The sequence below is a fragment of the Madurella fahalii genome (genome assembly GCF_045866475.1).
Source record: "Madurella fahalii IFM 68171 DNA, scaffold_2, whole genome shotgun sequence".
NCBI classification, from domain to species: Eukaryota; Fungi; Ascomycota; class Sordariomycetes; order Sordariales; genus Madurella; species Madurella fahalii.
In genome coordinates, this window is record NW_027263972.1 from 2,098,773 (window position 1) to 2,125,512 (window position 26,740).

Below are 26,740 nucleotides of genomic sequence, written 5' to 3' on the forward strand. Positions count from 1 at the left end.
CCACCGTCACCACAACCGCAACAAAAGCCAAAACCAAACCGCCCTTCTAGAAACAGTTCAGGCTCCCCTTCTTCTTCTTGCTCTTGCTGATCGTCGCCATCCTCTCCTCGAGATGGGCTTTTGCGATCTCGGCGTCGCGGCGCTTCCGCCGCTCCTCCTCGACCTGCTGCAGGCTGAGCCGGTTGTCCTGCGCGGGGCGGTCCTTGAGCTCCTTGAGCTCGGCCTCGAGCTCGCTGGCCCGGCGCCGCCACGCGTCGCAGTCGGCCCGGATCGCGATCTGCTGCCGCTCCAGGTCCGTCAGGGCCTCCTCCAGCGTCGCCGTCAGCTGCTTCTCGGCCTTGAGGTGCTTCTCGATCAGCCGGATGCGGGCTTCCTGGTCCTCCTGGATCTGCGAGATGCTCGCGTTGATGTCCTTGCTCGGCGGGCGTACGCCGGTGGGGGAGACGGTGCCCGGGTTGGACGTGCCTGCGCTGCCATTGGGGAGCGGGGGTAAGGGGATGGCCGGCGGCGGGGACGGGAGGGAGGCCACCGAGTTGCTCTTGCGCACTTGGTGGCCGTGTGAGTTGGTGCGTTGGGGGCTTTCGTTGGGGAGAATGCTGCCGTCGTTGTTGGAGAGGACGCCGTCGTACTTGGCCTGTGGAGGATGGGTTAGCTGGCGAGGTCCGGGGTTGACGCCGCTCAATCGTACCTTGAGAGAGGTATATTCCTCCTTGATGGCGTCGAGCTCCGACTGCAGCCTGAGCTTGGCCGCGTTGGCCTCCTCAACCTGGGCGTTCCGCTCCATTTGCAGCGTAGACAGGCGGTTGCTCGTGATCTGTACCTGGTCGTAGTTGCTCTGTAGTTGGTCCTCGAGCTCCTCGACGAGCCGCGAGTTCTTCTTGTTCTTGGTCTCGAGATCTACCACCTTCTTCTTGACCAAGCTGACCTGCTCCTGGACCGGGTAGGGGCTCTTTGCCTGTTCTCCTTCCGCGGCAAGCACCTCCATCAAGCTCGACCTCACCGTTTCGAGGTCGCGCATGACCGTGTCGTTGATGTTCGATAGTTCTACGACGTGTTGCTCGAGCTCCGCTCTCTTCTCCCGCTCGTGCGTCAGTGACTTCTGGCTCGCAATTAGATCCTCGATGCGTTCCGTTATCTTCTCGACGCTGACGTCCAGGCCGAGCCCAAAGGCGACCTGCGTGGCAACCTTCATGAGATCTTCGCGGGCTTCAGTCAGATCGCCTTCGAGCTGCTCAATACGGCTGGCGTGCTCAGACTTGAGAGCTGCCAGCTGTGATTCGTAATCTTGCTTTGAAGTAGTCATGATGTCTTCTACCTCCTTAGCGTGCTTCGACTGGAGGTCGTGCAGACTCTCCTGGTGGGCCTTGATGGTTTGCTCGTGATCGGCGATCTGAGCCTCCAGCTTGGCAACCAACTCCCTCTGGGCTTCTGCCTCGCTAGAAGCCTGGTCGCGGTCGCTGGTGACGATTTCGAGGAGCCTCTTGGTAGCGGCGTGTTGTTGCTCGGCCTCTGCGACCTTTGATTGGTTGCTGTTGATAATCTCCTTGTACTCGTCGATCTCGCTTCTCAAGAACTCGATCAGGTTCTTCTGCCTGACCTCGGCCTCTCTGATAGCATCTTCTTCCTGCGGCTTCTTCTGCTCGGCCTCGGCGAGCTGTGCAGTCATGGAAGCGACCTGAGCTTCGAGTTCCCCGATCGTCTTCTTCATCTTGTCTTCTGCGTCTTGCATGCTCTGTATCGCAGTGCTGTGTCTTTCCTCCCAGCTGGAAAGTTCGGCTTCCAGGTCCGAAATCTTCTTCTCGCGCAACTCCATTTCAGCTGACGAGCCCTCAACAGCCGTCTTGGCGGACGTAGCGGACTCTTCGGCTGCGAGGTTAGCCTGCTTCAGGGAATCTTGTAACCCGGCTAGCTGAGCTTCCAATTCCTTCTCGCGCGCTGTCTGCGCCTCTTGCAAGTCCCTGATCCGCATCTCGCTCTGCTCCAGCTGTTCCCGGAGATTGGACACGACAGACATATCCATAGGTGAGGCCGCCTTTAAGCTAGACCGCTCGCGGGTTAACCCTGAAATGATGGTCATCTTGGTCTCCATCTCCTTCTTGGCGGTGGCGACGTCTGCTTCGAGTTCCTGGATCCGCTCGGAACGGACATGGAGTTCATGCATGGCCGCGTTCAGGTTGAGTTCGAAGTTTTGCATCACATCTGGCTGGTTCTCGAAATTCTCGGCCGCGATGTTCCGCAGGGATGCAAACGACCGATGGGCACGATCGATAATCATGACGTTTTGGCTAGACTTGCGGCGGATGACCGGAGCGCTACCTTTCGGTGAAGAGCTCTCGTTGTTGGCAGCCTGGGCTTTGGCCACTTCGGTTTTCAGCTCTTCCACGATATCAAGGGTATGCTGGTGCTTTTCCTCGAGCTGAGCGTATCGCTCGGCAAGTTCCCTCTCCGCCAACTCCTTGTCCGCGGCAAGCGACTTGAGTCTTTCGATCTCCGACGCCAGCACATCAGCGGTAGCAGCCTCGGTGGGCGAGGGCACATGGGATTCGGACCTGGGTACCGCCGTCTCGGCGTCTGAGCTTCCCATAGTGGTCGCCGGAGACTCCATAGCGGACGACAGTTCGGACGAGAGCGACCGCGAAGACAGCCGGGTGCCGTCCTTTGTCTCGTTAGTTCTAGCATCCGACAAGAACGACGGCGGCCTCGTCTGCATCGGTGAAACCACGGAGAGCATCGAGTCCCGTTGTCGGTGGGGATGCCGTGCCTCGTCTATCGCATCCTGCAGCTCAGCGAGCGCCCGAAGTGACTCCTCATACTTGGCGTGGAGCAGGTCGTACTCGTTGAGGGTCGATTCGTGCTCGACCCGCAGGTCGAGGAGCTCCTGGGTGACTGTCTCGAGCTTGTCGGCCACAAATTTGGACTGCGCTGGGCTGGCGGAATAATCGACCGCGTCACGGCTCTCTGCTAGCTGAGAGGTGGAGGGCCTAGGCGTTGCCGCTTCCCGTGTCGCTCTCGGTTCGTCCGTCGGTTCCTCGGCCTCCTCGGGAATATCCTCTGGAATATCCTCCTCTCCGCTCTCGGGGATGGTTTCCTCCATGTGGCTGTGACGACTTACGTGGCTTTGGCTTCGGCTCCGCGGGTGGTCGGCGAGGTTGCGGCTGACGGTGCGCCGATGACCCGCGCCGTTGCTTTGCGCCGTCTCGAGGTCGGAAATCGGCGCATCCTGCTGGATATTATCAAGCTCGTGCAAGAGCGAGTCCAATTTTCCGAGGCTACGTTGCCGCTCGACCACCTGCTCCAGCCTGTCTATCTCGCGCTGCATCAGCTCGGCATCCTGATCAGCCTCAGCAAGGCGCTCTTCAAGGGTCGAGATATAATCCTCGGCCGACGCCTCATTCTCGCGCACGCGGGCAATCTCCTTGCGCAGCTCCATGATGATGGCGGCATTCTTCTCCTCGCCAGACGTGTGCCCGTCTAGCTTGGCCTCCAGGTCCTGCAGGTAGTGCTCGGTGCTCGCCTCACGGTCCATCAGTTTCTGCAGCCTAGACTGGAGCTGCCCGTTGATGGTCTCGGTGTAGGCGCACCTGGTCTCCTTCTCGAGCAGCGAGCCTTCGGTGATGGCCAGCGTGGCCCGGGTACTGGCGAGAGAGTGTTCCAGTGACTGGATCGTCTTCTCGTACTCGAGCACAACCTGTTCGACCGCTTGGGCAAAGCTGTTGGAGCGATTAAGGCGTTCTGTGGCGCTGTCGCCCAGGTTGTCCTCGAGCTGCTGGTTCTCCGCCATCTCGTTATCCCGCGCCTTTGCCATCTCGGCAATGAGCTTTGCATGGCGCTGGCTCAGTGCCGTGTAATTTTCCTGGGCGTCCAAGAGCTGATTCTGGAGCTCGAGTTCCCGCTCGTTCTGCCGCTCGGACCTCTCGCCAGGGGCCAGGGTGCGCCGCTCACCCCCACCACGTTCTGCGCTCCGGATTTGCTCCCGCAGGAATGCTACCTCGGCCTTGAGACGATCGATGATGGCCTGTTTGTCGCCTTCCTCCACCTGCTGGATCCGCGGCTTACTCTGGATCGCTCGGGCCCTCTGCGCATATTGCACCGTGTTCAGCGTCTCGCTGAGGTGGAATTCGGCCGGTGTCACGCAAGCAATCATGTACGTGATTGCGTTCCCACCCAGCGAATCCTGGAGAAGCCTGGTGAGCTTCGAGTCCCGGTACGACACATGCGATCCGGCCTGGCGCGACGACAGCTGCGAGATGACTTTGCCCAAGGCTGCGAGACCCGCATTGATTGAGATGCCTTCCTTGGCCCGCTCTCCCTGGGCACCTGTGTTTTTGAGGCGCTCGCTGCCGGCTAAATCGACAAAATGCATTTTGCTGTCGGTGGTTATCAGCGTCTCCGCCCCTGTCAGCGCCTCGATTGGCATCGACAGCCGCTTCTCCGCGCCCTGTGCCGTTTGTAGTTTACTCCTCTTCTGCACCAGGTTTAGACTGAAGACGGCATGTGAGCGTGACGACCTTGCATTGATGGCTGTCGCATCCGTCTGCCGGAGGGTCGACCCTTGATTCAGGACGTTCATCAGATCCTCGACTGAGTTGACCTCGACCTGTCGCAAGCCGGAAAGAATGATATTGCCCTTGGTGTCTTCGCGTATAACAACGGTGCCTCGCTCGTGCGCCGGGACATTGTCGGGTGACAGGAGATCCCTAAGCTGCTCGTTGTAAATCTCAACGTACGACGCGCGCAGCGTCCAATTCTTTTCTCCCCGAGAGAAATTGGCTGGCTGCGTCGAGTATCGTGAAGGCGTACGGAGCTGCGACATGGAACCGCGGTTGGGATTCCCCTTAGGACCATCCAGTCTCTCGAACAAGGCGGTTGCGGCACGCGGGATAACGCCTGATGGTTACGGTCAGTAGCACGCACAGCAAGGGTGCGCTCCAGGGCACGCGAGATCACTCACCCATAACCTCGAGGTCCTGTTGTTCGGCCGGCCCGGATGTGCCCATCGTGTACGACTTGCCGGCGCCGGACTGGCCGTAAGCGAGAACCGAGACATTGTATCCCTGTGTAAAGGCGTTTATGCACTCTTCCAGGTAATCCCATATCCCCGCCTGGTCGACCTCGGGTCCAAAGACCCTGTCGAAGACGAAAAGTTTGCGTCCCTGTTGCGAATCGATCGATAGACTCGTGGGGGACTGCACTTGCACCATGGACCGCTGGAACCGCTGAGGTATGAGCTCGTAGCCCGGGTCGGTCGGCCTTAGGGGCGGGCGGACGCGAACCGCTGTGAGAGGTGGTTAATGTCATGATGCGGCTCTCCGGGGCAGTAGTGGCACGCGCGAGACGGCATATTGCCGAGCAGGGGGGAAAATGGGAAACCAGTGGGACATCCAATGTTGTGCGCACTCACCAACTTTGACGGCGGTCTTTGTATCTTCATCTGAAGCCCTGCTTCCTCCACCTGTCTTGCTCTGCATGCTCATGCGGCTGGCGCTCCGGGGCGCTGGGCGGACCATGGCGCTCATCGGCCGCGGAGGCAGTGTGCCGGGCGAAGCTGGTGGTGAGCTCGCCATTTCGGCGAGACGACGGGAGCGCGGGCGTGGAGCTTTGTTAAGGGGCTTCGGTCGGTCGATTTGAGCCGGCGCCAGTGGGACGCGCCACTCGCTCGCTACTGGCCTTTTTTTTTTTTTTTTTTTTACCTGCCGGCGAACTTATTGGCGCGCAGGGCTGGCCGTGGTGGCACCAGGCTTCAACGGCACAAACCGCAGCCTGTTTGCGCTTGCAGAGAAGCGGAATCCAAACAGCAATAGCCCCGCTAAAGGGTGTATGCTTCCGCTTCCACGGGCGTCATACGCTCCCCAGATATCGAGGATTTTCCTGACTGGTTTGCGGGTATTTTGGAGGGAAAATGCTCGCCGGCTAGGGGTGGTTTGGGGAGGCCCCTTGTTTATTTGATTGCGCCGACCGGGGTGGCGCAAATTACCAACGCGTCCCCTGAAGGAACACCGGGGCGCCCAATTGGATCCCTGGGCCTTGCGTTTTGATAAAGTTATCGTCGGGACCACATGCAGCGCAACCTAGATGGACTGTTGAATGTTGAAAATTGGGGACAATAGGAATAGACTTAGATTTCTCTAGTCAGAAGAATGGAGGAGCAGGAGCCGGCGCGGGATTGGGTCGCCTTGGGTATTTCGATAGTTCGAGGGGAACGGGAAGTCTAAAGCGAAAGAAGCAAACAAAAATCTCGGAAGCGAATCTGTCACGGTTCAGAAACGCTGAGAAGCGCTGGGCGCCCTCACCGAGAGAGGCAGTCTTGGTTGCAAAAGGCGCAACTGCCCGGACCGCGGAGTGGAGGCCGTGATGCGACCTGCATGGGGACATGCAGCCTTGGCTCCGGTTCACTCAAGCGATGGCATGCTAAAATGGGGGTAAGGGGCCAATGCGCATCTTCAGACGAGCACCACTCCTCCCCTTCCTGCCCTCCTCCGTTTTCAAACATCCAATATCCCTTGCCATCCCTAGCCACGGTGCCAAAACGTTGCGGAATACTATGTACTAGTACAGTACACTTCGTACACTAGTAGGGGGTCAAGGCATCCCCGGGCACCTCAGTTACGAATTGCCCGATTCTATACTGGGTTGCCTTAAGAGAGTGCAACTAGGCGGGCGGGCACTGTCAGACTTGTCAATATGTCTCTGCTAAGACGAAGTTTGCACTGCTCTGTCTGCACCCCTATTCACCCCCACCCTGACAAAATAAAAAAGAAAAGAAAAGAAAAGAAAAAAAGAATAAAATAAAAATAAAATCCAGCATTGCCCTTTCTGCTACCAACCTTGGCTGCCCGCTCCCTGGATCCGCTTATGAGGTTGATTCGGAACGACCCGGCCGCACCGCCTACTGCTCCCTACCTCTGATTATACCGTCTCGATGGGATATTTCCCTTGAGCTCAGTCTCGGGCACACAAGCCCGGAGCGCGCTTCATCGAGTGGGGAGATGCGGCGCGGTCAACTCCCGAGTCTCTGAATTGCGGGGGAAACATTGAATCTGGCCCGTTCCTTGTCCTGCCGGTCCGGGGCCCGCCATCGGGGGTGGCGTGATAGGCGGAACCCGAATTCTCAAACTCTGGGCCGCAGCGCATCAAGCAAGCTGTAGCTCTGCCGCTGAACGCTTTGGAGCGGCGCGCCATGACCTTCATGCGATGGCCTCGTCCGCCCTGCACACAATCCATGCCTTGCCTCGTCCCACGCTCCAAGGCGCCATCCCATGAGCGGTTGATCCTGGCAGGCGGATCATTCCGAGGGTGACATTCCAGAAGCAAGGCGGCACATATCCGGACTGCAGCATCCCGACACAGACAACTGATTGGAATATCCAACCGGCCGTGCGGCGTAAAACGGTCACGTCCAATGTCCGGAAGAAGGGCTCTTGCATCACCCCGCCCGAATCAGTCCATCTGAACCTTCCCTAACGAGAAGGCGACGGCCAAGGTTGTGGAAATCCTCCGGCCGTGCGCGCGCTATCCCGTGCTGAGACAAACGGCGACGATCGTGTTAATCCCAAGTCTTCGTCTGAACGGCGGAGGAGGTCAAAGCGGAAGAAATGTTCCATAAGCTGTGCTCCCCACGTGCCCATTTCCCGAGACCCGAGGGATGGGGAAGCTCGGGCACGATCTTCGGTTTGCTGTGATGGACGTCGGTGCCTTTAACTGCGACGGTTTTTTTTTTTTTTTTTTTTTTCTTTGATTCCGATGAAGCGGGAATGTCGCAAATGATCGCATAAACTGTGCAACCCACAGTCCCCCGCTTCGGATTCCCAGCGATTCCAGCATTACGGATGGCGGTGTCCGCCTGTGTGACGCGACAGGACACCTTCCAGACCACTTCCGAGCCTTTGCGAGTTTTAAGTGCGCCATCGAGCCTAAAAGCCGTCTAGTGCACCGTTCTAGATCCATATTTAAGCTTGTGTTTGAAACACTGTCTTATGTAGCCGGCCACTCCGACTCCAATGCCGATCAGGGGCACTTTCCAGGGCTGGTGCGTAGATTGGTCACGTGAACATGTGTTTGATTCGCGTTGCCGCCTCGCGCTTCCCACAGACCCGTTGCCGTGGAGCAGCGTGCAAGGGCAATAACCAGCCCGGGAATGTCAAGAACATTGAAGTCGTCGACATGCTGGATCCTAGTAAACCATTACCCCTGTTATCGCTGTGATTACTCCACACACTCGTCGGCAAAAAATGCCCGTACCAGTCATCTCGCTCCTCTCAAGTTCTGAAGCTGGGTCTCCTCCGCCGACCACACGGCCACCACCTCCGCCCAGCGCTCCGTCAACAGTTCCACCGCGGGGCCTGGACTCAGACGGTTCTGGTCTCTCCGTAATCTCCCTGCCGAACAACAGGAATCCGGACACCACGACGTCGCACAACAAGCCGGGCGCCTCGACGACGAAGGACAATGTTTGGCTTCTTTCTGATGACGAATTCAGCTCTCCTCGACATAGCCGTCGAGCAGGCAATGCGTCTACCGGTGACCCGGTACCAAAGAGACGGCGAATAAACTCGGGTGTCGAAACCATTTGCGTCCAGGACAATGGGTCACCAGGGGTTGCCGGCTCAGCTGCGGGTTCTCGATCCCGACCCATGCAACCAGCCGGCCAGGAGCGTTTGAATTCTGCCCGCGAACCGCCACGGGACTTCTTCGACGACCCCTTCGCTAGCTCTTCTCCAAGGGAGAAGGAAAAGGCGTACCAAGAGGGCACTTCCCGGCGTTCAGGACCACTACTTGACGACCCTGACGATTTTTTTGCCAGCTCTTCTCCGCAAGGAAAGGAAAACATGCCCCAGAAGACGGGTATGGGGGGAGATTTTATCGACGACATCGACCTGTTTGCTTCCAGCTCTCCTGGGCCGGTTATGTCAAAGCCACCTTGGAACGCTGCAGCGTGGGATCCTATCTCGAGTTCTGCTCCTCTTCCGCCCACGGCTGATGATGATCGGGCGGATCCATCACGTTCTCTTCGGAGAATCCAGTCAGAGGTCATCACACTTGATGACTCCGATGACAGCCATTCAGCTAAGCCGGACTCCGACGATGAGTTCCCAGATATTACTGGCTTAGCTGCATCAAGACGCACATACACCTCGTCGACAGAGCTGACACCGGCCGCATCCAAGCCATCAATGAAGCCCAAATCGACGGGGACGAGGTCCATATCAACCGAGCCCAAAAAGACTTCCGAAGAGAAGATGAGGGAACGGGAGGAAAAGGCTGCGGCGCGAGCGGCGGAGAAGGAACGCAAGAAACTGGAGAAAGAGCGGGCTAGGGAAGACAGAGTCCGGCAGAAAGCAACAGCTGCAGCCCTGGCCGAGGTGAACAAGATACGGACAGACAAGAAGGTTTCCACTCCAGAAATGATCGTCGACCTCCCCTCCACGCTAGACGAGACCACCAGATTACAAGCCGAAGCTCTCCTCAAAGACCTCGAAGTACAATTCACCTCCTGGTCTAGCCCGGTAGACAATGTCGTCAAATGGCGCCGCAAGGTCAGCAGCCGGCACAACGACGAGCTGGGGCACTGGGAACCCGTCCCACAGCGGATCGAACGCGAGAATTACGCCATGGTGATTCTCTCAGCATCCCAATTCGTCGACCTCGCCCTCGGCACCGATGCTACCACCAGCCTTGAATCCCACGCCCTCCGCATACGCCGCAACTTCCCCAACGACACCATCATCTACCTCATCGAAGGCCTCGAGCTCTGGCTGCGCAAGAACCGCAACCTCCGAAACCGCCAATTCGTCTCAGCTGTCCGAAGCGGCCTGGAACCGCCGCCGCCGCCGCCGCCGCAGCAGCAGCAGCAGCAGCAGCAGCAGCAGCAGCAAGCAGACGAAACCCCCAGCTCCTCCCAACCCAGCAACCCCCGCCGCCGCAAGATCAACACCTCTGCCCAACAGCAACAACAACAAATTTACATCGACCCCGAACCCATCGACGCCGCCCTCCTCCACCTGCAAGTCCTCCACCCCTCCACCCTCATCCACCACACCACCGTGCCCTTGGAGACCGCCCGCTGGATCGCCATCTTCACCCAGCACATCAGCACCGTCCCCTACCGCCGCCAGCGCGACGCCTCCAACGACGCCAACTTCTGCATCGAGTCGGGCCAGGTCCGCACCGGCGAGACCCCGCGCGAGATCTACCTGCGCATGCTGCAGGAGATTGGGCGGGTCACAGCGCCCATCGCCTACGGGATCGCGGCCGAGTACGCGACCGTCGGCAAGCTGGTGAAAGGGTTGGAGGAAGGAGGGCCGCTGGCGCTGGAGAAGGTGCGGAAGGGCGTCGACCGGAACGGCGGGGTCAGTGATCGCGCCGTCGGGCAGGCGGTGAGCAGGCGGCTGTGGAAGATCTTTACGGGCCGGGACGAAGGGAGTACGGATGTTTAGACGTCTCACTGGGTATGGTTATTGATGGGATGTGTAAAGTGTACCGGCGTAAGAGCAAGGGAGTCTTCAAGAGTTGGAGCTATTTTGGGTGAACTCTATGCTACGGCGGGTACCTCCAGATGATTACACTTCAAAGTTCCGTAGCTATAGCTCACATAGTAGCAATTGTTGTGCTAGCTGCTTTCAGTTGTTCTAGATACTTTCTAGCCGACCCCCCTTAGGGAGTCACCCACTCGCGCCTTTGCCCTCCATAACCGTGCAAGCAAATTAACTCCCGTTCAGAGATGACTGTCTACTTGTCGTCTGCGTCGTCCGTGTCGTAGCCCCGTATACCCCTTACTTCCCTTCGAGAAGCAGCTCCAAAGCCCGCACAACAGCCTGCACAACCTCGGGCACCCTAGTCTTCTTTGCGCACTCCGTCAGCGCATCCACCGCGCCAACTTCGAGCAACTTGGCCTTCGCCAGCCGGCCGGCCTCGCCCTCGGCCGCGAGCATGTTTTGGACGATGACAGCGCCCCGGTGCCGCAAACCTTCGTCGTCATCGCGGCACAAATCGAGAATGATGGCGACGCCGCGAGGCTGGGCCGCGATGGCGCGCACCACGAATTCGTAGCCGGCCAGGCTGGCCAGGGCCCCGCCCGCCGCGCTGCGCGTCTTGACATCCTCGGCGTCGGCCAGCGCTAGCACCACTTTGATCCGCGTCTCTGCCTTGGACGTGCCGTCTCCGAAGAGCGAGAGAACTTCCGCAGGGCTCTGTACAATGTTGCACACGAGCTCAACGGCGGCGGTGGAGATGCGGGTATTAGTGCTAAAGAGCTGCTCCTCTATGTCGTCCCACGCGGTGCGCACAATGCTCCGGCGGATGTCATCGTCGGTTGACGCTAGGTTTGTCAGCGCGAGGAGCGCCTCGAAGGTTGGGAGGAGATCGCGGGTATCGGCGGTGGGGTCGGGAGTAAGAATCGATGTCAGGGGACGGATCGCGGCGTGTTGGGGCGTCTGACGGGTCCCGCCAAAGACGAGCGCCGGATTGGTAGAGATGAGAATGCGAGCGAGCGCTTGGGCTGCGGTGCGGCGAGACCTGTCGTCTTTCTCGGGTAGCGCTGCCCAGGCCCCGATGAGCATCGGGACAGTGCCTTGCTGAGCAAGTTGTCCACGGAGCGTAGGTGTCATGGAGAGGGAATAAATGATTGAAGTGATGAGCGATATAGATGCGACAGAGCCATTCTTGCTATGTGCAACGAGGACCGGGGTGATGCCAGCTTCAAAGACACGCTTGCAGCGCTCTGTGACGTGGGCATGGTCGTTCAAGGGATCAGGCTGCAGTTTCCCGGACGCATTTGCATAAGCCTTTAGCTGCTTGATCCTCTTTTCTTCCTCTGTCTCAAAGGGTTGGTATCTGGTAAGATTGGCGAAGATGCTGAGAGCGCCATACGCCAAGGGCGACCTCGAAGGCGCAGACTCGAGTGTCTTGACAAGGCGCTTTAGCGACTCCTTGTCGCCGGCCAGATCCTCCTTGACTTTTGGCTGCAGGGACGCATATGCTAGTCCCTCTATTGAGGACTGGACATGCTCCGGGCCTTCCAGGAGCATCTTGGTAAACCGCTTGGATAGGTCCTCGATACTGGTTGTCGCAGGCTGTATCCTTGGCTCGGACTCCTTGTGGGACGGGCTTGTTACGGTTTGAACTGCCTTCAAGCTCGATGTCAGCCGGACATCATCAGCGTGAACGTGCAGCAGGGACCATGTTAGGGGGTGTGCATGTGGTGGCTAACCCTTAGCTTCGCCAGGACCACGGCGGCAAGGTTCTGGACCTGCTGCGAGTGCCGCCTCATAGATATAGACCCTTCTTGGTTGTTAACATCAGGGTCGATAATGTGCATGGCTTTGACAGCGTCTTCGGGGTTCTGGTCGACAACCTCCTCCAACCAGTCGGCGCAGTACTTGAGCACGGCTTCTCGGCAGTGCGAGTGCATGCAGGCCGCGTTGAGCATCTCCAAACATGCCGTCTCGACTTTCCTGCTCTTCCATTTCCGTCTCATAAGCGGAGCGAGGCTAGGCAAGAAGCCCTCGGTAAGAAAGAGGTCGGATGTCAGGTCGGGGGCAATAGGGAAGATGGTGGCAGCAACACAAAAGGCAACGATGTAATCGTCGTAGGTGCCTCTCCGAACCCGGTTATGGAAAAAGTCGGCCAGTTTCTTGTTGCCTCCCTCGCCGGCAGCCTTGAGATAAGCTGATGTGCAGAGCGCCGCATGGCCTCGTACAATATCTGGTTGTCTCATGTCGAGGTAGCAGAGGATGGTGTCGACGCAATCGCCGTCAATGACTGAGGTGATGGACGGTTCGCCGGCCTTAACAATCTCGACATCTTCGTTAAGGAGGCGTGTCAGCTTGCCCAAGTCTCCCACCGTTTCCTCGTCCTCCTTGCCACCTTCCATTAACCGTGCAAACAGGAGCAAGGTCTGGTCCTGTCTCCCAAGGGAGGCCGGCCTTGCGGCCGATGGATCGGCAGCGCCAGCCATCACCTCCACTAGCTTCCCCGAAATTCGATGCGTGGAACTGGTTTTGTTTTAGGTGTTTCGCCGTTGCCTGAGGAGTGGGGGTTTCGATCGAGATGCGCCTGGCGATATAGATAGGCGCGGATGATCACAAAGACAAAGCAGATTAGACTTCCAAGCTATGAGTCGGCATTCCCGCAATCATATCAAGGCCCTGGATTCCAGTAGGGATGAGAGGAGAAGAGCTTGTTTCGCGTTAGGAATGAGACCAACAAGCGCTTTGACTCAGTTTTATCGAATCGTGTGATTCGACGGTGGGGACGGTGCCTGGGATGAAGTGAAGCTTTGGGATGCCCCTCCATGAGCTGCTGCCCCACCACAGCACCCCAACGCCGCAGCGGACAACTCAACGCACAGTGCGCCAAGTCCGGACACTTCCCGACCGGGCGAGCCTCACGTGGCGCCGCGACTTTGTGAGCTGACAAAGGGTTTTACTTTGCTCGACAACGCGTTATATCATGCTAAATTGGAGAAAGCGCGACGGCAACCAGACAGCCAGCTACCGATTACGGAATAAACTTGGCCATTGCGAATTGTCACAATTGTCACAGCAACAATCCCGACTTAGATGAGCCTCACTCGCCCCAGAGAGCCAGCCGTGGCTGAGAGCGAGGGTTGAGGGAACGAGCCCCAAAGCTTTATCGCCCGAGGCCTGCTTTGTCCAAAGATCAAACCACAAACAGATCTCGAGTCCAAGATGAGTGTCCAAGATGCTGTCGACGCTTCGGAGCACTACGAGATCTACAATACCGACGACGTGCCCTCGTTGTGCACCATCATCATCGACACCAACCCGCGAGCCTGGGCAGCCCTTGCCGACGTCCTCCCTATCTCGAAGGCGATAGCGAACATACTCATCTTCGTCAACGCCCACCTCGCATTTAGTAATGCGAACCAAGTCGCCCTGATAGCTTCCCACAGCAACCGCGCCGTGTGGCTCTACCCGGCCCCGCCGAAACCGCCGCCTGCATCATCAGAAGATGTCGACATGCAAGATGCCAGCAACAACTCCACTGCCGCCTCTTCGGCCAACAAATACCCTCAATTCTCACAGATCGAATCCTCCCTTCTCACCTCCCTCCGCGCCCTCATCAACGACACCACCGTCTCCGACCTTTCCACCGCAACAACCCAAATATCCGGCGCCCTCACCCTGGCCCTCGCACACATCAACAAGACTTCCCTCGCCTTCACCACCTCGGCTGCCGCCGTCGCCGCACCAACCCACCACCCCATGACCGCCAGCAGCAACGGCACCGGCGGCCCGGCACCCAGCGCGACCACAGCGTCCAGCGGCGGCCTCGCCGGCCTGCACGCCCGCATCCTGATCCTCTCGGTGAGCGACAGCTCGCCCGCCCAGTACATACCCACCATGAACGCCGTGTTCGCGGCGGCGCACGCCCGCATCGCCATCGACACCCTCTCTCTCCGGGGCAGCGCCACCTTCCTGGAGCAAGCCAGCTTCATCACCCGGGGCACCTTCATCCGCGCCGCGGAGCCGCGGGGCCTGCTCCAGTACCTCATGTTCGGCTTCGGCAGCGGGACCGCGCCCTCGAGCAATAGCCCGGCCAGCGGGGCGGGAGGGGCCGGCGCCGCGGCGGCCGCGGCAGCAGCAACATCGGCGTCGGGGAAGGGCCCCGTGAAATCCAAGAGCGCCGCGGCGAAAGGCAAGGCCGCGGGGAAGCTCGGGCTGGGCGCGAGCGTGGCCGAGCTGCTCGTCACGCCCAGCGCCGACGCGGTTGACTTCCGCGCCGCGTGCTTCTGCCACCGGAACGTGGTCGATACGGGGTTCGTGTGCAGCATCTGCCTCAGCATCTTTTGCGAGGTGCCCGAGGGAGCGGAGTGCCTGACGTGCGGGACCAAGTTGGCGCTGGGAAACTACGGCAAGATGCCGGCCCTCCTTGCTTCTGGAGGGTCGCCAAACGCGAAGAGGAAAGAGAAGAAAAAGGCCGAGGTAAATGGCGAGGCTTGATGGGTGGCTGGGCTTGGGCGTGGTATGGCAAGGAGCATGTCTGGGGGGGAAAGGGCGGGGGGAAAAAGGGGGGGGGGGGGAGGGAGAGGAGGAAGTGATACGGCGTGGAGGTGGGCAAGCTGCATTGGGCGATTTCTCCCGGTTCTTTATAGACTACAGGCGTCTCTTGAGGGGAAGGGCAGTGGCATCGGGGTATGGGTGCGGTCTGGAACAGACCTGGCGTTTAGGAGAAGAGAAAAGGGGGATTATGTATATCTCCCTTGGGTTTCTTTTATTTCATGTTACTCTTGCATAGCCTAGGGGTTATACCCGCGTCTTAGTAACGGAACCGACAGAGCGCAAAATTGGAATTAAGAGTTGAATCAGCGAGACGCGCTAGAGTTAGAGTGCCGAGGGGGCCTAGAGCCGGAGTGAAACAACATGTGGTATACCAGCCGGGGTTTGCCCACGGTCCGGGTGTAGGCGGACTTAGAATTCCGATACCATGAGTACAGCAAACAAGATATGTCTATTATTGTTATTTCTTACTCTCGATTTGTATGCTCTGAGAGCCCAGCAAACCGACAGCCCGCGGGTCCGTACCGTAACAATGCAATGTACCTATGTGTAGCACCACGCACACATGAATCTCCCTCCTTTTCCAGACTCAAGCAGCAACAGCACCATACTCCCTCCACCGTGCTATGCCTTCCGATCTATCAAACAACAGGCTGCGAGTGTGAACCCTACTCCAAGCGAATCTTCCGCGCGCCCTGCGCAACTTCCTTAGAGGTGCCTAGGCGGGACATGACACAGAGAGGCTCCCGCTCCGTAGACGACATGGAAGCCAACGCGAACGAGTCCGTGTTGTGCGCAAAGTAAAAGTAGATGCCGCTCCGGTCCTTCTTGACAGCCATGACCCCGATGGCCCCCAAAGAAGATTGGTTTCTGACACCCGGATGGCCCAGAAAGTCATCGAGAATAAACGCCTCCAACAGGGCGTGCTCATCCTCCTCCCGGATATCCTGCCCGCCCGGCCCGCGGCGGGTGCCCTGGAAGAGGCGCTCGGCGCATTTGCCCGATGCGAACGTCGTTGCCATGTGCTCGCCGGTCCCGCTGGTGACGGCTGCGACTGAAGTTGCCAGGTCATCGTCAGGGTCTTCGGGCACAACAGCCGTGCCGACGCCCACGAGCGCTGCCGGCCCAATGCGGCCCCTGTGCTTCATTCCAATACCGCCAGACGATGACCCCGCTGCAATGTACCCCCTCATATCGATGGCAATTGCTCCAACCGTGTCAGTCACCACGTCTGTGTCGTGTACGCTTGCAGCATGTTTTGTGCTGCCGTGGTCTGTCCTAGAGGCTTCCGCGCCGCCCTTGTCGCAGGTAGCGTCAAATCCATAGACCTCGAAGTAGTCGAAATCGTTTGCCGTCTCTTCTCCGTCACCGTCTCCGCCTGCTAGACCATCGTGAATTGGAGTCGGTGGCGAAGAGGCCCTGTTCTGCCTCGTAGGCGCTGTGTTCCCCTGTGTTTGGAACGCGCTTACCGGGGAGCGACTTTCGGTCCTAATTGCATTCGGCATAGCCCTGAATGTTTCAAGGGGAGCGGAGCAAGCCGCGGCGGGAGCGGCTGTGACTGGGGGCAATCCATTGCCGCCAGGACCGGGGGAGCTAGATTGGCCTTCGTTCTGAAGATTGGTGAGAGTGGAATTTACGCGCTCACGAAGCCTGATATTGCCAGTTGGGCTCGCGGCGTTTCCATGGTGGGCGATAATCGCTGTTTGCTGTCCTTTCCAGAGATATGTTTTCGTTTTGGCCTCCGCCCTCCTTAAGTCGTCACTCCAGCGAAGGTAACGTTCCTTCGCGTTCCTCGAGACCAAGTATTCATTGGGAAAGGTGGCTACTCTGTGCTCTTCTGCAAACTCTTTAGCCCCCTGGCCCACAAGGATATTGGGCGGTGTACGCTGGAGCGATAGAGGTTGGCAGCTTGTGTCCAAAATCACCTTGGCTAGGGATATGGGATGTTTGATTCCTACCATAGAGAAGAAGTCAGCCTAAGACTCCTTCTGTAAGGGGGAATGTGATCCATACCCGGAGCGGCACCGCAAGCGCCACTTCTGCCCAGGTGGTCGACAATTGTTGCATCACACTCGACGATGCCATCTATGTTCAGGTTGCTCCCAAAGCCAGCATTCGTCACTTCATTCTCCTCTAGACACCTAATGGCAGCTTCGACAGCTTCTGGGGCCGATGAGCCAGCCCTCAGGAAGCTCATGCCCACACGGGCAGCTCTGTCGGGATATGTCAGCGCAGCTTCCACGAGGCCAGTAGTATCCGGTACTCACTCATTGCATGCTTCAAGATGCTTTCTCTCGTTTTGGACGCTGTGGTAGCCCGCGCCCGCATGGATGAAGATAGCCGCAGTAGGCTTATTAGGCCTCCTTGTCCACACCCTATCAGCGGGACCGTCTCCTTCAGAGGGTATGGGCGATAGTTCGGGGCTACTCGACATGGCCCGCAGCGCCCGCGATTCTGCTCTGACCGTTTTCCAAATGATGGACTTTGCTGCAACTTGGTAGTCAAAAGCGGCTGACGTCGTAAAGGAAGATTAGGTGTCGAGGATCGTTGGGCTGGTCAGGTCGGGTGCATTCAAGTACAAAATCGCACCGGGAGACAAGATCAATTCTGCAGATAGGGTGGGGAGGAATCGATAGGCCTTAGGATCTTAGGGCAGGGATGATAGGGCCGGGGCAGTTGTAGTCCGGACAAAGGTTGAAGGTTACTAAGTTGCCGTCATGAAAATGCGTAAAAGGAGGTGACGCAGTGAGCTTGGCAGGTCAATGGTTCTCTTGAAAGTCGGCGGAGTGAACGTGATCTTTGTGAGAAACCTCAGGGAAGCGGAGACGAGAAAAGAAAAGAATGGACAATCAGAGAGTAATGGCGCAAATAATACTCAGTAAGCGTGCCCCTGTATGTGTCGAGATGCTTCGGGTGCGGGCGGATTGGGCACGCTGACGATGGGGATGGGAGAGAATGTTGGGAGACGGTTGAAATATGAGGATTTTAGCAGGGCCGAGGATGGATGGTAGGGAAGGTCGCCTGCGCCGACCTAGCTTCAATTTGATTTTAGGTCCGATGCTGGCCCAAGGAAACAGTGGCCTAGGCAAGCCTTCTGGTGGTGGATGGTGAGAGCCTCAGGGGATGTCCTTGCCGATGCATTATTTGGCGGAGGAGGGCGTCTCGGTGCAGCCCTATTTCGTTAGGGGGGCGCCACCTTCGATCTTTATGGATGTTCTTCAGCTTCATAACTTTGGCAGTTTAGCCATTCCTTCCAGACACTCCCGGTGAAGTCCCCGACAGTCACTCAGGTTGCAAGTGCCGCCGATAGATGATTTCCGTTCTTTTAGGAACGTTGTCAAGGTGTTTGCATGAATGGAGTAAACGCCTGCCGTAGCTGGCGGGGCACCCTCCTTTCTTGGCACACAGTCGGGGCGTGGAGCCCACACTGGGAGCTTGCGAGACGTAATCTTGGACCTCAACGCTCCGCCGCTTCGACAACGAACACTACACACTCTCTCGTTTGCTTCTTTGGCTGCACATAAACTATAGCAGGAGCTGCGCGCAGCAGCCCCATCTCCGCAACAATGGCCAACCAAACCCCAGCCGTTGTCATGGACAAGTACGTGCAGTGCCGAGACCCCCAAGCCCCGCTCTCCAGGAGACAGCGCCAGCTTCGAGCCCATCATCACTGACTAGACCCTCGCAGCGGTACGGGGTTCTCTAAGTTAGGTTTGTCCCCCCTCTCGACTCCAATGGCACCGCTTTCTCCCTACGTATCTGACCGCTTCCCCCAGGTTTCGCCGGCAACGACTCTCCCTCGTTCGTCTTCCCAACAGCGATCGCCACCAAAGGTCCTGCAGCGGGCAGCGGCGGCTCGGGCTCTGGTCGCCCCGCCGTCGCAAACAAGCCGTCCTTCCTTACTGGTGGTGCCGGTCCTGCCGGTCACTTGTCGGCCAAGCGCGGAACGGAGGATCTTGATTTCTTCATTGGCGATGAGGCCATCAACGCGGCCTCCGGGCCTGGTAAGTCGAGCTCTGTCCAAGGGGGGAGAACACCGGGCTGATGACACCAGGCTATGGGTTACACTATCCGATCAGACACGGGCAGATTGAGAACTGGGTCAGTTGAGCAAGGAATAGGCATCGTTGACGGGCAGAGACTAAATCCGTGGTTGGCAGGATCACATGGAGCGATTCTGGTCCAATTCGATCTTCAAATATCTCAGGGTCGAGCCTGAGGACCATTACTTCCTTCTCACGGAGCCGGTTAGACTGCCTCGGATTATCTCCGCGGTGCCAAGACTAACGCCACTTCCAGCCCCTGAACCCGCCTGAGAACCGAGAAAACACGGCCGAGATCTTCTTCGAGTCCTTCAACTGCGCCGGGCTTTACATTGCCGTCCAAGCCGTGCTGGCGCTGGCGGCGTCCTGGACCTCGTCAAAGGTGACAGACAGGTCGCTAACGGGTACGGTTATCGACTCCGGCGACGGTGTCACTCACGTCATCCCCGTGGCCGAGGGCTACGTGATCGGCTCGTCCATCAAGTCGATCCCGATCGCCGGCCGAGACATCACTTACTTTGTCCAGTCGCTCCTCCGAGACCGCGGCGAGCCCGATTCGTCGCTCAAGACGGCGCAGGAGATCAAGGAGGAGTACTGTTATGTCTGCCCGGACATCGTCAAGGAATTCGGCCGCTTCGACCGTGACCGCAGCAGGTTCCTGAAGCACGTCGTGGCGCAGCCGGGCGGCCGCCAGGTTACCGTCGATGTCGGCTACGAGCGCTTCCTCGCGCCCGAGATCTTCTTCAACCCCGAGATCTACTCGTCTGATTTCCTGACTCCACTGCCCGTCGTCGTCGACGGCGTCATCCAGTCTTCCCCGATCGACGTGCGCCGCGGTCTGTACAAGAACATTGTTCTATCCGGCGGCAGCACCCTCTACAAGGACTTTGGCCGCAGGTTACAGCGCGATATCAAGCAACTCGTGGATGACAGAATCCGTGCGAGCGAGGTACGTAGCGGCGGAGCCAAGAGCGGCGGCCTGGAGGTGCAGGTCATTACGCACAAGAGACAGCGGCACGGGCCGTGGTTTGGAGGAAGCTTGCTTGGTCAGACGCCCGAATTCCGATCGTACTGCCACACAAAGGCAGAGGTATGTTGCCCCTTTGGTGGGTTCATATTTGGCAGGGTAGTGGCTGGCTAACAAACTATGCAGTACCAAGAATACGGCCCGGGTATCGTGCGGAGATTTGCCCTGCTGGGAGGCCCTGGTGGATCTTAGAAGGGTCGGTGGTTTTTATTGTAGAAGGCGAGCGGTGTTTCTGCAGACAGGGCGGCTGCGTTTCTGCGGATGGCGCCAAAAACAGATAGGGAATGATGTTATAAATTTGGTGTTCTGCTCCACTGCATTGTGGTGTTGTTGTCGAGACATTTTAACGGGCGGTAGATGGTGGGTCCAGCCGGTGGCCGCTCCGTTGCCAAGCCGGCGAGTCCGTACACTTCCGGCTCCCGGGTGTGAACCGGGGTAACCGGTGGACTCTCTTGACCAACCTCAATGGCCGTGACGGGATTTTTTTTGCAAACCCTGAGCCGCCTTTACGTTTCCCGGCATTTCGAATGCGCACGCTACTTCCTCCTATATAGGGGTATCCGTACCTCCTATCCAGTTCCATCGGAGATATCATAACTCTAGGTATAGTTAGATACATCGACTCTGTCTCCGAATAGCATAACCGTATCCGGACACAAGGTATTCAACTCCACTGTACTTATCCTTGTAGCTTTGCCTATTAAAAGTATTCTCCTTTTTGCTCCTTGTTTTCGTTTCTCCTGTCTTCTTTTCGTTTCTCTTTCCTTTTCTAGTAAACTTAGTACTGAAATCGGGAAAAACGTTTTATTTCAATGCCGTACCCTACAGGGCTACAATATCCAAGGATACGATCGATCTATCCAGCTCGCTTTGGAGTATTTCAGTATTATGCCGGCAATCACTAGCCGCGGGGCGGGGCCGATCAAGATGGTTATCGCTGGTATACCTTATGCAATGCTACCTTTGTCTTTACCGACTGGGAAAGGAAAAGGGTGAATAACCTTGGTCTGAGGTGCAAGATAAGTTTCACCTCCGCTTGAGTGGATGTTTGAGACTTGAGTCTCGAGAACTTCTGGTAGCCTGACGGTCCAATGTCTGACGGGTCAGTGTGCTTAGCCGCAAGTGTAACGGACACGGGGAATTATGAGAGGTCCGTAGTGAAGCAGAAGTAGCAGACGCGTTTGCAGGCGATGAGAGCGTCGAGGCTATAAAAAATGGGGAAGTTTTCCAACTTTTCCTGTTGATCTCGCTGGCAGGAGCAGGTGCATACAAGATCGCTGACGGTGGACAACGCAGGTGTGACTTCTCCGGAGCTATTCTCTAACCGAGTTAGAGACGGCACTTCACGTTTTCGTGGTATATGCATTGAACTGGAAATCGGTGTTCCTTGAACCAGTGCACCAAAACACAGAATACTTTACCACTCTGGCGGACGGTGGCGCTATATTCTCACCGTCCAGCAGCGAGCGCAGCACCGCCAGCGGGTATGTACAGTACGTACAGTCCAGTACTGCACTGTACATCCAGCACATATCAAGAAATAAGTGGGCCAAAGGTGCCAAAAGACCAACGGGAAGTCTAGGAGTGGAGCGCCATTCATCGTGCTTGTCTTAGGTACAGTACGCAGAACAGGGAGGCCGAGATAAGAACCACGATCAGGTTACGGCGTGAAGGTGTGGAATGCGAAAGGTGATGTCAAGCCAAGTGGCACGCAATGGTGCATCTCGAATAAACGGACCAGGTCTAGGCCCTGCCTTGTAGATAGCAAAAGCGCCGCGGCTGGTGAGATCGGAGGAGGGTTTGTTGCAACTCTATCACCAGAATCATACGTTTTTTTCCTTCGCTGCACAGTACCCCTGCCTAGACCAAGAACATCGACAGAATGTCTTCCCACCTTCCGCAAGCCGCAGATCTCTCTCCGCCGGTCCTACCGCCCCCCCGCCCCGTCTCGTGTTTCCTCAATCCGATCGAACGAGACTGCTCATTCCGCATCACTAGCTGCAGCTTTCGTAACCCTGACCGAGACGATGCCATTGAATATAAAAGGGGCATGCCGGTCGTGCAGGGTTGGCAGCACTTGCTTCCCGCGCAACCTTGGATCCAATTACACGGATATTAGTGATATCAGTGACATCATCGAGTCTTCTCGTCTGTCACCCAAACACAACAGTCAAACACGCAGAACATCGTCAAAATGGCCGAGTTTGAGATTCCAAGCGAGCAATGGGCTCAGGTGGTCGAGAAGTCGGGTGGCCGTAAGCCGCGCCCCTGAAGATGGTTGCTCCTTTGAGGCGGATTCTAACGTAATTCCACAGCTGTCGCCTACAAAAAGATCCCCGTCCAGAAGCCCGGGCCGGATGAGGTCCTCATCAACGTCAAGTACTCGGGCGTGTGCCACACGGACCTCCACGCCATGATGGGTGACTGGCCGATCCCCACCAAGATGCCCCTCGTCGGCGGTCACGAAGGCGCCGGTGTGGTGGTGGCCAAAGGCGAGCTGGTGAAGGACATCGAGCTGGGCGACCACGCCGGCATAAAGTGGCTCAACGGCAGCTGCCTGGCCTGCAGCTTCTGCATGCAGGCCGACGAGCCCCTCTGCCCGCACGCGCTCCTGTCCGGCTACACGGTCGACGGCACGTTCCAGCAGTACGCCATCGCCAAGGCGGCCCACGTCGCCCGCATCCCCAAGAACTGCGATCTCGAGGCCGTGGCGCCCGTCCTGTGCGCCGGCATCACCGTGTACAAGGGCCTGAAGGAGTCGGGCCTGCGCCCGGGCCAGTACGTCGCCATCGTCGGCGCGGGCGGCGGCCTGGGCTGCATGGCGATCCAGTACGCGCGCGCCATGGGCCTCCAGGTCATCGCGATCGACGGCGGCGAGGAGAAGGCCAAGAGCTGCAAGGAGCTCGGCGCCGCCGCCTACGTCGACTTCCTCAGCAGCCCGAACCTCGTCGACGAGGTCAAGAAGGCGACGCCCCACGGGCTCGGCCCGCACTCGGTGCTCCTGCTCGCCGTGCAGGAGAAGCCGTTCCAGCAGGCGACCGAGTACGTCCGCAGCAGGGGCAGCGTCATCTGCATCGGCCTGCCCGCCAAGGCGTACCTCAAGGCCCCCGTGTTCGATACCGTGGTGCGCATGCTCAGCATCAAGGGCAGCTACGTCGGCAACCGCCAGGACACGCAAGAGGCGCTCGATTTCTTCCAGCGGGGTCTGATCAAGGTGCCGTTCAAGACGGTCGGTCTGAGCCAGCTGCAGGATGTGTACCAGATGATGAAGGACGGCCAGATTGTCGGCCGCTATGTTGTGGACACGAGCCGCTAATCATGGCCCTGGTGATGTAATTTGGACCCTGTGAGTGAATAAATGATGGGGTGGGAGTTATGACGATAATGATTTGCAGACTGTATGATGGGCTGAGTGTTATGAAAATCAAAAGTCTTGAATAGTATTATTAAGGATTAGCTGTTCGTTTACTTTATGAAAGATTCCATAACCATCATCTCAGTTTCCCTTCTAACATGAGCTTCTACTTATGTACGAACGAACCCGAAAGCTACACGCCGTTGCCGTTTATATTCTCTGTCCATCATCACACCATAATAGCCCATCATCCCCATCAAATCAATCAGCCATTCAGACCGTAACCCCTCCACTGTTAACCTGCCGCGTCTCCCCGACCGCGTCAAACCTCCCATCCCCGAACCTCATCACCCCATGCACCGCGCTCGCCCCAGGCGCCATCCAATTGACATTATGCCCCTTCTCCTCCAGGCTCGCAACCAGCCTCTCGTCCAGCCCTTCTTCCACATGCAACACGTCGGGCATAAGCTGGTGGTGGAGCCGCAGCGCGGCGATGGCGTTATGCAGCATTGACATGTCCCAGTCGCTGCTGCTCATCCTCCAGCTGCTGCTGTTGAAGAGAAGGTGGAAAGCCACCTGGGTGGTGGCGCTGATGATGCGGGAGCCGCCCGCTGCGCCGGTAGCGAAGTACAAGGTGGAATTGGAGAGGTGCTCGGCGATGAGCGGGGTGCACGAGGAGAGCGGGCGCTTGCGCGGGGAGATGAAATTTGCTGGGGAGGGGGGGAATCCGAAGGAGTTGTTTTGGTTGGGGAGCGAGAAGTCGTTCATTTCATTGTTCCTGTGTGTGAGTGAGCGTGTGTGAGTGAGTGAGTAAATATTAACAGGAGGGGTGGGGTAAGGGGCTGGAAATATACGAAAAGAAAAAGGGGGTAGGGGAGGAAGACGTACAGGATGATGCCTGTGTCGGGAGTCATGATTTTGGCGCCGAAGAAGAGGTTGACGGTGGTTATTGAAGTGACTGTCATGCCTGAGGAATCAGTCGTGACGATGTGGGAGGTTCCCTCGCTGTCGGTTGTGTAGACGGATGCCGGATTGTAGGCTTCAACAGGCTGGGTTTGGTTGTCGAGGATGCGGTTGCGGATTTGCCGGGCTTTCTCGTCAGACAGCATTTCCTTTTGGTATGAACCCATCTGCTTGATAAAATCGGGATCGCCGAGTTCTTGTCGTGCGCCGTAGGCGAATTTCATGGCCTCGACGAAGCGGTGTGTGGTGAGGTTGGCGTCGTTGAGATCCTCCAGGGAGTATTGTTCCATCGTCTTCAGTATGCTCAACATCACGGCGCCGCTGCTTGGAGCTTCGGTGGTGAAGAGCCGGTAGTCGCGGACCGTAATGCTGAGGGGGGGCTTGACCTTGACAGCGTAGTTCTTGAGGTCGTCCAGGGTCATTATACCGTTCATTTGCTGGATGAAGTCGATCATTGACTTGGCTACATAGAGTTAGCGAGTGGTTGTCGGGCTAAGACATGCAGCAGATGTTTTACCAAGCTCTCCCTCATAAAACACATCGGCGCCTTGGTTTGCAATTTTCTCGAGGGTGCTGGGTAGAAGAGTCAGCCGATAAGAAGCCCTTGGTTGGAACGGTCTGACTGACTCTGCGTAGCGCTTCCTTGTGATTGTTTCGCCCAGCTGGACCAGCACGCCTTGATTGTTATCAGTAAAAGCGAAGGGACAACAAAGAGATGCTGGCGCTCATAAGACTTACCATTGGGGGCGAAATCCTCAGCCCAGATTGGGTTGTCGACGAGAAATGTGTCGTTCACACTAGCCAGCTCCATGTACCGGACTAAGTCCTTATTGACTTTGAAACCTTCCCGAGCGAGACGCACAGAAGGCATAACAAGCGTTTTCCAAGGCAAGGCTCCATACTTGCGATGCAAGTAGTCCAACCCCTTCAACTCGCCGGGGACACCGACGGCCAGTCCGCCGATGACGCTCGCTCGATAGTCGTTGTCGTACATGTCCCGACTCGAGGCGGCAGGGGCGGTCTCCCTATAGTCGATGGTCTCGTACCTGCTGTTCTTGTCACGGACAAGCATGAAGCCCCCTCCGCCGATGCCAGAATGGTACATGCTGACAGTACCCACGCACAACGTGGTTGCTACCATGGAGTCGGCGGCAGTGCCGCCTATCCTGATGATATCAGCGCCGATCTGGGAGCATATCGAACTTTCACTGGCGACAGCTCCCCTCTTGCCGTTGGCGTTGGCCGGTACCGATAGGGTGCCTTGATGAATTACTGGGAACGCCAAACCCGGAATGAGCTGGGAGAGGAGCGAGACCTCCAAGATCAACAGTGATACACGGCCTGATTATGGAGTCAGTATCTCGTGGTCTATGGGATCAAACCTTCGGACGGGCGGACTCACGCATGATGAATGGATGCAGCGAGGTCGAGAGGAGACGATAGCAGATCCCCCAAGAGAATAGCCGAAAGACAGAGCGCGGGATTTCGTCTCCGGCAGAGTACCGGCTTCCCGGGTCTTTATATACCTACTTATTCTCGAAGTCCCGCAAGCGCCACCAAGGGGTCAAAGGAACTCAAATACTGCGAATGCAACGCAGGGCCCGACGGGTGTTATTGCAAGCTACTGGGCCACCGACTGACCGCAAGGACAGAGAAACAAGCGAGAGGGACCGCTTCAGTGGAAGCAAACCTATTGAATGCTATCTACAAGCGGAGTTTGTGTGCCCAGTGCTGGTAGTATCAGTCAGGTGAAGCCCATGGATGGGGTAAGCCCGGAGCGGCCGGGTCTCGTCGGTGTTGAGAAGTGGGTCGGCGTGGCTCGTGTTAGCTAACTAGCCACAGCTACTGCGGGTTGCCCCTCGCTCGAGTTGATCATGGCTCCGCTATAACTTCCGATACGCTTTCGATATCGAGATTCTGTTGCCGGTGGATATGTAAATGGAGAGAACCGATTGTGTGAGAACGCTTCCCAGACTCTTGGCTGGTTCAGAAAGGCCCGCAGCCTTGACAACGGCCTACTTGCTTTAGTATCCTCATATTCATTTCACCACGTTTGCCCTCTTTTTTTCATCTTTCTTTTTTCTACTGTCTCCACGTTGCGGTTGAGGTTCGGCAGTGAACGATGAAGGCGGGCAGAGAGTCAGGTGGGGGCAACGGTCAAAAGACCTCTGCCCCTCCCCTCCACGTCATAACAATGCAACGGCACTATATGTTCGCTTCGCGTGATACCAGGCGCGGCGCTTCTGATGCGCCCGCCTTGCATGGACGTGATCTGCCTGCTACTGGCTTTTGGGGACGCAAGCGAAGTTGGGACGAAGGAACTGAAGTACAGAGG

At 57.5% G+C, this 26,740-nt stretch overlaps 8 protein-coding genes across 8 annotated transcripts; 4 read left to right on the plus strand and 4 right to left on the minus strand.

Annotated features, from left to right (window-relative positions):
* Window positions 1-46: 46 nt before the first annotated feature.
* On the minus strand, window positions 47-5,564 carry MFIFM68171_03360 (Kinesin motor domain-containing protein; the record flags this gene model as incomplete). The annotated part of the gene is made up of 4 exons (XM_071058781.1): window positions 47-634; window positions 689-4,887; window positions 4,952-5,275; window positions 5,402-5,564. The coding sequence occupies 4 exons, from the start codon at window positions 5,562-5,564 to the stop codon at window positions 47-49; spliced, it is 5,274 nt and encodes a 1,757-aa protein (XP_070914882.1).
* Window positions 5,565-8,228: 2,664 nt separating this feature from the next.
* Window positions 8,229-10,433, plus strand: MFIFM68171_03361 (ERCC4 domain-containing protein; the record flags this gene model as incomplete). Its single annotated transcript, XM_071058782.1, has 1 exon — window positions 8,229-10,433. One exon carries the CDS (start codon window positions 8,229-8,231, stop codon window positions 10,431-10,433), a length of 2,205 nt encoding a protein of 734 aa, XP_070914883.1.
* A 336-nt stretch (window positions 10,434-10,769) lies between these two features.
* On the minus strand, window positions 10,770-12,952 carry SHE4 (SWI5-dependent HO expression protein 4; the record flags this gene model as incomplete). Its single annotated transcript, XM_071058783.1, has 2 exons — window positions 10,770-12,122; window positions 12,206-12,952. 2 exons carry the CDS (start codon window positions 12,950-12,952, stop codon window positions 10,770-10,772), a joined length of 2,100 nt encoding a protein of 699 aa, XP_070914884.1.
* A 733-nt stretch (window positions 12,953-13,685) lies between these two features.
* Window positions 13,686-14,960, plus strand: TFB4 (RNA polymerase II transcription factor B subunit 4; the record flags this gene model as incomplete). Its single annotated transcript, XM_071058784.1, has 1 exon — window positions 13,686-14,960. The coding sequence occupies one exon, from the start codon at window positions 13,686-13,688 to the stop codon at window positions 14,958-14,960; it is 1,275 nt and encodes a 424-aa protein (XP_070914885.1).
* A 725-nt stretch (window positions 14,961-15,685) lies between these two features.
* MFIFM68171_03364 (Threonine aspartase) lies at window positions 15,686-17,451 on the minus strand (the record flags this gene model as incomplete). The annotated part of the gene is made up of 3 exons (XM_071058785.1): window positions 15,686-16,971; window positions 17,031-17,230; window positions 17,285-17,451. 3 exons carry the CDS (start codon window positions 17,449-17,451, stop codon window positions 15,686-15,688), a joined length of 1,653 nt encoding a protein of 550 aa, XP_070914886.1.
* A 1,132-nt stretch (window positions 17,452-18,583) lies between these two features.
* ARP3 (Actin-related protein 3) lies at window positions 18,584-20,279 on the plus strand (the record flags this gene model as incomplete). Its single annotated transcript, XM_071058786.1, has 7 exons — window positions 18,584-18,618; window positions 18,706-18,728; window positions 18,794-19,021; window positions 19,072-19,118; window positions 19,178-19,264; window positions 19,317-20,150; window positions 20,214-20,279. The coding sequence occupies 7 exons, from the start codon at window positions 18,584-18,586 to the stop codon at window positions 20,277-20,279; spliced, it is 1,320 nt and encodes a 439-aa protein (XP_070914887.1).
* Window positions 20,280-22,281: 2,002 nt separating this feature from the next.
* Window positions 22,282-23,403, plus strand: ADH1 (Alcohol dehydrogenase; the record flags this gene model as incomplete). The annotated part of the gene is made up of 2 exons (XM_071058787.1): window positions 22,282-22,342; window positions 22,403-23,403. 2 exons carry the CDS (start codon window positions 22,282-22,284, stop codon window positions 23,401-23,403), a joined length of 1,062 nt encoding a protein of 353 aa, XP_070914888.1.
* A 312-nt stretch (window positions 23,404-23,715) lies between these two features.
* Window positions 23,716-25,811, minus strand: MFIFM68171_03367 (Glutathione hydrolase; the record flags this gene model as incomplete). Its single annotated transcript, XM_071058788.1, has 6 exons — window positions 23,716-24,220; window positions 24,331-24,868; window positions 24,923-24,978; window positions 25,033-25,081; window positions 25,144-25,746; window positions 25,808-25,811. The coding sequence occupies 6 exons, from the start codon at window positions 25,809-25,811 to the stop codon at window positions 23,716-23,718; spliced, it is 1,755 nt and encodes a 584-aa protein (XP_070914889.1).
* Window positions 25,812-26,740: the final 929 nt, after the last annotated feature.